Consider the following 6,560-nt stretch of genomic DNA (forward strand, 5'->3'; position numbering starts at 1 on the left):
CTAGTCTGAGAAGTTTGGGATTATACACCCTTACTAATTATTGTTTGTAGCCATCAAGACGAAGTGTCCACTCTACCCTCAGCCGCACTCCGGATCCCCCATTCCATTTCTGAGGCAATTTTTCACTGTTCCCGAAGATTTTTTTCTAACACTGACAAGTCTTGAGATGTTCCGCCAACGGCGTCATCCTTTCTGTTGTTGCAGACACAGAGCCCAGACCCTGCAAATGTCTGGCCCGAGTTCCATGCCTGGTCTCCAAGCACACAGTTACAATTCCCACCTGTGTCCCCTTCCCCTTCCCCTTCCTTTTTCTGCCAGGTTATTTGACTTGACTTCCTCTTAAATGAATTTGTTTGCAACACTGGTTGAAATGTAAGTAAATTGAGTAGATCTGGCCATTCACTGCTTCTGAGAAGAAGGAGCAGGTGGGGAAAGACAGCCTTGAGGAGACCTGCAGTACTTAAAAGTTGCTGGCCAGTGAGCCCTGTCACACGGTTACAGATAACACATTGCTCTAGAAGATACAGCCAACTCAGAATGGAGAACATCCTAGCCACCTTCAAGCTGAGTCCTCCAGGGAGAAACAGAACACGTGAGGGTGACTGTCCCTCGTCCCAGAGGGGCTGGAACTGTTGGAGCAGATGTCTGAGATAGGGTTTGTCTGTAGCATGTGGGAGGCCCTGGGTTCGAGCCTCGGCTCTAGAAAAATCCTTTCCTGCTGTGCATGTATCTTTGCGTGCCTCTGTGTGCCAAGCTCTGTGTAGGTCTCCTCCGCCGTCTCCCTTAGGTGCTCTGGAGAAGTTTCCTTTCCTTAGGGGCGGGACGCTAAGGACAGGAAGGTAGAGTTAAAGTTCTGACGCTGACGCGGCCCTCAGAGAAGCACCAGCGAGGCTGTGAGGGAGTGGTAGCCCAGGCCAAGGCTGTCATGTGGTGCTGATGCAGCCAGCTGCTGCACGTCAAACCCGGGAAGTCTGACCTTTCAAAATGAAAAAGAGAGGACAGACTGCCAAAGAGATTGTGTAACGAGATGTGCGTCTGTCACAGAGTGCTCTGGCTTCCCTCAGTTAGTGGCAACTTAGAACCTGCTGGATTTAAGCCATGGTTTTCATAAAAAGAAGGAAATGTCCCCGATGTCCCTAAATAATTTGAGCATTTCTCCTGAGATGACAGTGCGTGGGCTCGAATAAAATTATATCAACACTTGGTTACACTGTGCTCGGGCTAAAGGGAAGGCTCAGAGGTTAAGAGCACTTCCTGCTCCTCCAGAGGACCTACATTGGCCTCACAAGCACCTGTAACTCCGGCTCCAAGGGACCTGGTGCCCTCTGACCTCTGTGGGTATCTGTGCACATGTGGCATACGTACAGACACACATGTAAGGGTTTTGTTTCCTTGGGTTTTTTGAGTTGGTTTGGTTTTGGTTTTGAAGACAGGGTTTCTTTGTGAAGCTCTGGCTTTCTTTGAACTCTTGGAACTCGCCTTGTAGACCAGGGTGGTCTCCAACCAATGGATCTACCTGCCTCTTCCTCCAGAGTGCTGGGAACAAAAGTGGGTACCACCACTGCCGGAATGTGTGCTGCACGGTTCCCTGGGAGCCCAGCAGAGGGCGCTAGATCCCCAGGAACTGAGCCCAGCAGAGCACCTGCAGCGCCTTCCTTGGTTTCCTTTATCCAGGTCTCAATCTTGTGCGGTAGGCTTGGTTGCCTGTGCTCGCCGCCTCTGGGTGTGAGGTTTGCCTTTGGTAATGGTCTCTGCCTTCTCTTGTCTCCCGCTTAGCCAAAGACACGGACATTGTGGATGAAGCCATCTACTACTTCAAGGCCAATGTCTTCTTCAAGAACTATGAAATTAAGGTAACTTCCAAGGAATGCTTAGTTTTCAGAAGGGGATAAAATTCTACCTGGAAGTCAGGTTGCTGTGAGGGCTAAATGGTGAGGGTGACTGTAGGATTTGAGACGAGACCCTGAGGAGGGTGCTGTGTTATAGTTTCTCTTCCTTTCTTGCTTTCTTGCTATCTTGCTTTCTTTATTTCAGATTATTTATTGTAGGCTGGGTGTGGTGGCACACACATTTAATCCCAACACTCAGGAGGCATCCACACAGGTGGATCTATGTGAGTACAGGACCAGCCTGGTCTACAGAGTTAGTTTCAGGATAGCCAGGGCTACACAAAGAAACCTTGTCTTGAAAAACCAAAAAGTCAAACAAGAAAAATTTAATGTGTGTGTGTGTGTGTGTGTGTCTGCGTAGAAGAAGGAGTTAAATCTCATGACTCAAGTTAGAAATGACTACAAACTACCACGTGTGTTGTGGGACAAACCCAGGTCCACTGCAAAAAGCAATCGCTCTGAGCTGCTGAGCCCTCACCTCACCCCTTCGTGCATTTTGATTCTTTCCGTTCTACACTTGTTACCGCTGTGCATGCCAGACGACCCACTGCCTGTTTTTGCAAATAAACCTCACTGGAGCACAGCCGTGCCTGTTTGTTTATGCATTCGCTGTGTCTGTTTTCGCACTGAACCGTGACTGACCAGTCACAACTGGTCATTAGCCACAAAACCTAAACAGCTCATTATCCGGCCTTGTCAGGGTTTGCCAAGCTCCGGTCTAGACGCATCTGTGTGTATTCAGTATTGATTAAGCACCCATGACATACCAGACCCATGTGCCCTGGTCCTTCCTGGGACCTCGCCCTCCTTCCCCTCCCTGAGGAGGGTGAGGAGGGTGGCCAGGGGCCTGGCTATAAAGGGGATGGATGGTACGAGACACACATTTCCTGAGCTACTGTGGTGAGCCAGGCACAAAGAAGGGCAAAGGATGTTCTTGACTGTGCTGTAAACTGTGTGGCTTCACCTTCTGCTCCCCTCAGGGATAGCAGAGTCCATCAGGTGTGGACTCTATCCAGTGCTGAGCACCGTGTCTGTAACCAACAGCTAGCCTGTGCTGTGCCAGTGAGAGCTGTGACAGGGACAGGCTAGATGCAGGGTTCGCCTGTCAGGAGCCAGAGGCTTGAAGGTTGTCCAAGAATGAGAGGCCAGCCAGGACTGTGGAGCAGAGACCCTGTCTCAGAACAAAGCAGAGAGCAGAGACACGTGTAATCTTTATCTGACTATAACTGTAAAACTGGGCACAGGCGACTGACATGTGATCAGTAGTCACCAGCTGTCTTCAATTCTTCCAGTCAGTGGAGATGTTGGGCCTGTGGAACTCTCCCAGAACTTGTCACGTGCAGTGGCTCCTTCCACTGCCAAGGAAGGGATGTATCTGTTCTCAGAGACACTCATGGGGAAAAGTTTTTTTTTAAAGTGAGCGCCCAGCTCTCCATTCTCCACCCTACACAGCATGAGGAAGGGGCTGTTGGCCAGGGCAACTGCACAGCTGGGTTTGGGGAAACTGGGCACCCTGTGGATGCCAGTGCGTAATGGAGGCAGAGATGCCCTGAACGGTCCGCCTCATGAGGTCATTGTGTTGTTTCTTCCCCCTTGTAGAATGAAGCGGACAGGACATTGATCTACATCACACTCTACATTTCTGAGTGTCTAAAGAAACTCCAAAAGGTAATGAGACTTGGCTTTTCACACACGAGGACAACAGCGAGAGATAGGCTAGCCCTCGCAGCCACCCGGGTCTGCCAAGACCCGAGGACAGGCTAACGTCTGATCTCTTCTGATGTGACCCCTAGGTGACTGACACGGAGGCAGAGGGCTGGGAGGTGTAGAGTGGACAGCAGCAGACAGCCGTGTTAGAGTCTCCCCCGTGTAAAGGCCTCAGCTGTTTCAAAAAGCTGACTCTGATGTCCATATGTATCTCTGCTTCAGACTTTAACTAGTAAGACCCTACTGTAGGGTAGAGGCGCACACCTTTAATCCCAGCGCTCAGGAGGCAGGAGCAGGTGGATCTCTGAGTTCGAGGCCAGCCTAGTTTGTGTCATGAGTTCAAGGACAGCAAAAGCTACATACTAAGGTTCTGTCTCAAAAAAATAAAAATAAAAGAAATTACTGTGTGCATTTATGAAGAGAAATGTGTGCCTATGTGGCAAGTTTGGTTTTTAGTATTTGAACTCCTGCTTTCCACTGCAGTAGTTTCTCTGGGCTTATTCCTTGGGAGCAGTGTTGAGAGGGCTGCAGGTTCAGGCACTGCAGACGGGCACTCACAGAACACCCACCCACGCGTACACCCCTGGCAGCTGCGTGCAGTGAAGGGTTGTATTTGGAGACTTACTCTCACGTACCAACGGTGTCCTTTGATTTTAGTGCAACTCCAAGAGCCAAGGCGAGAAGGAAATGTACACGCTAGGAATCACCAACTTCCCTATCCCCGGAGAGCCTGGCTTTCCTCTCAACGCCATTTATGCCAAGCCTGCGAGCAAACAGGAGGACGGTAAGAACAAGACTGGAAGTGTGTGTGTGTGTGTGTGTGTGTGTGTGTGTGTGTGTGGGCAAGTCAAGTGGGTGTGAATGTACTTGTGTGCTTGTGTGCTCCGAGGCCAGAGGTTGGTTTTGGGTCTTTGGTCACTGTCCACGTTGCATATCTAGGCAATATCGAGGCAAGCTCTTTCACTGCACATGGAACTCACTGACTGAGCTCGTGTAACTGGCCAGCTTGCTCCCGGGATCCCCCGGCCCTGCCCCTCCTAAGGGCTGGCGCTGCAGGCAGGCCAGCCACCGTGCCCACTGTACTTGTATGTGGATGCTGAGGATTGTTTCTCTGGTTCTCGTGCACGGCAGGCTCTTTCTCCTCTGAACCATCTCCCCGGCCCACTGGCTGGTGCTCAGATTGACAGCGGGGTGCTCAGCACACGCGTGTTGCCTTAACTGTCACAAGAGAGCTTGGGAACAAGTGTAACGAACATGCAGAGATTGTTGAACTACTACCAAAATGAACGTAGTTATGAAACCATTCTGTGTCAGCAAGGTGGCTCAGCTGGTAAAGGCAGCCGCTGACAAGCCTGACGGTCTGGGCTTGATTCCTGGGACCCACACACACAGTGGAAGGAGAAAACCACACTCCTGTAAGTGCGCGTATGCGTGCGCGCACACAGAGGAAGAGAGAGAGAGAGAAAGAGAGAGACCAAGACGACCAAGAGGACCAAGACCATCTAGGCCATTCTTTCTTGTCCTAAGCTGTCTGAATGTGTGCAAATACTTCACCAAGGTCAGTGTCAGACAGGCCATGGTTAGGGCCTCCTCACACACAGATTTCCTGTATTGCAGAGATGATGCGGGCGTACCTCCAGCAGCTGAGGCAAGAGACCGGACTGAGGCTGTGTGAGAAGGTTTTTGACCCTCAGAGTGATAAACCCAGCAAGGTGAGATGTCCCCTTCTGCCTGTTTAATTGGAGCTGGAGCCTCTGGCCCGTGGCCTTCTAAACCGCTGAAGTCTGCTGTCGAGAGCGATCATTTCTGCCTGCTCTGGAAGACCACGGCTATCGTTTATGTATGGGCTGTGTAGCCATATGTCCACAGTCTGTGGCTGTTGGTCCCTGCTGTGAAATGGCATGGCATCTGTATGTGATGTAAATGCCATGTAAAATGGAAATGGTGGCTCTGTTGCATCAGGTACAGAACAGTCACAGGGAGCAATCTGTGTGTGTGTGCGTGTATGTGCATGCATGCGTGTATACAGTGCGTGTCAGGGCCCCTTGGTTGGGGTGGGGGGGGGGGTGAACAATGGCCCAGGCTGGACTTGAGCTAACTGTGTGGCCACAGGTGACCTTAGCTCCTTCTGCCTCTGCCTCTAGTTCTGCAGTACACAGGCATGCTACCGCGTCTGCCTCACATGCCTTCCTGCCCGTGGGTGGATGTGATACGAGCCTCACGCCTGGGGAGGGCCAGGTGGACGCGTCTCCCTGCTCTGTGGGGTCACCTTTGAGTTCAGTGGGAGGTGTCTGCTGTTTACACTGTTGTTTGTCATAGAGAGAGGCTGGAATGCTGGCCCGCGCCCACACTTGCACTGTGCCCTGACCCTGAGCATATGCTCTGTCTTGTGCCTTTGACAGTGGTGGACTTGCTTTGTGAAGAGACAGTTCATGAACAAGAGTCTTTCGGGGCCTGGGCAGTGAGAGGAGCCTGGGCAGCACCATCACGTGGAGACACATCATAGGACACACAGGCCGATGTGTCTGTTCATACCTACCGTATCAAGGAGAGAAGAGAGCCTGTCTTTGCTGGAAAAGCTCTTGGTCAAGAATTGGGAGGGTGGGTGTCGGGTGATTTCGATTTTTGGCAGTTTTAAGCTGGTACTTAATATATAATAAATGTCACTGCTTATGTTAGACATTGAATTAAAACATTTTTGAGAAAAAGCTTACACACACTGTACCGTGTATGGGAAAGGGTGGTATATTGAGGGATAGGGCTTGGTTTTCTATTTATGGTTTGGTTTGGTTTGTCGTTTTTGAGCCAGCCTCACTGTGTAGCCCAGACTGGCCTGTAGCTCGTTTTGTCTCCCAAGTGGGTCTTAAACCTAAGTCCTCCCACCTTGACTCCCTGTCCTGGGATTGCAGGAGTTCTCCACTACGCTGGGCTCCATCAAATCCTTTCAAATAATGAACAGTTTGG

At 50.8% G+C, this 6,560-nt stretch overlaps 1 protein-coding gene across 1 annotated transcript in view; it reads left to right on the forward strand.

Moving 5' to 3' along the window:
• The window catches only part of Arpc3 (actin related protein 2/3 complex, subunit 3), a 14,304-nt gene extending 7,993 nt beyond the window's left edge, over positions 1–6,311 (forward strand). Inside the window, exons 3-7 of the mRNA NM_019824.4 lie at positions 1,777–1,853; positions 3,489–3,557; positions 4,254–4,380; positions 5,214–5,308; positions 5,999–6,311. Coding sequence (NP_062798.1) covers positions 1,777–1,853; positions 3,489–3,557; positions 4,254–4,380; positions 5,214–5,308; positions 5,999–6,061 — 431 coding nt within the window. The 3' untranslated portion in view covers positions 6,062–6,311. The remainder of the gene's footprint in view (positions 1–1,776; positions 1,854–3,488; positions 3,558–4,253; positions 4,381–5,213; positions 5,309–5,998) is intronic.
• Positions 6,312–6,560: the final 249 nt, after the last annotated feature.

The sequence above is a fragment of the Mus musculus genome, chromosome 5 (assembly GCF_000001635.26).
Source record: "Mus musculus strain C57BL/6J chromosome 5, GRCm38.p6 C57BL/6J".
NCBI classification, from domain to species: Eukaryota; Metazoa; Chordata; class Mammalia; order Rodentia; family Muridae; genus Mus; species Mus musculus.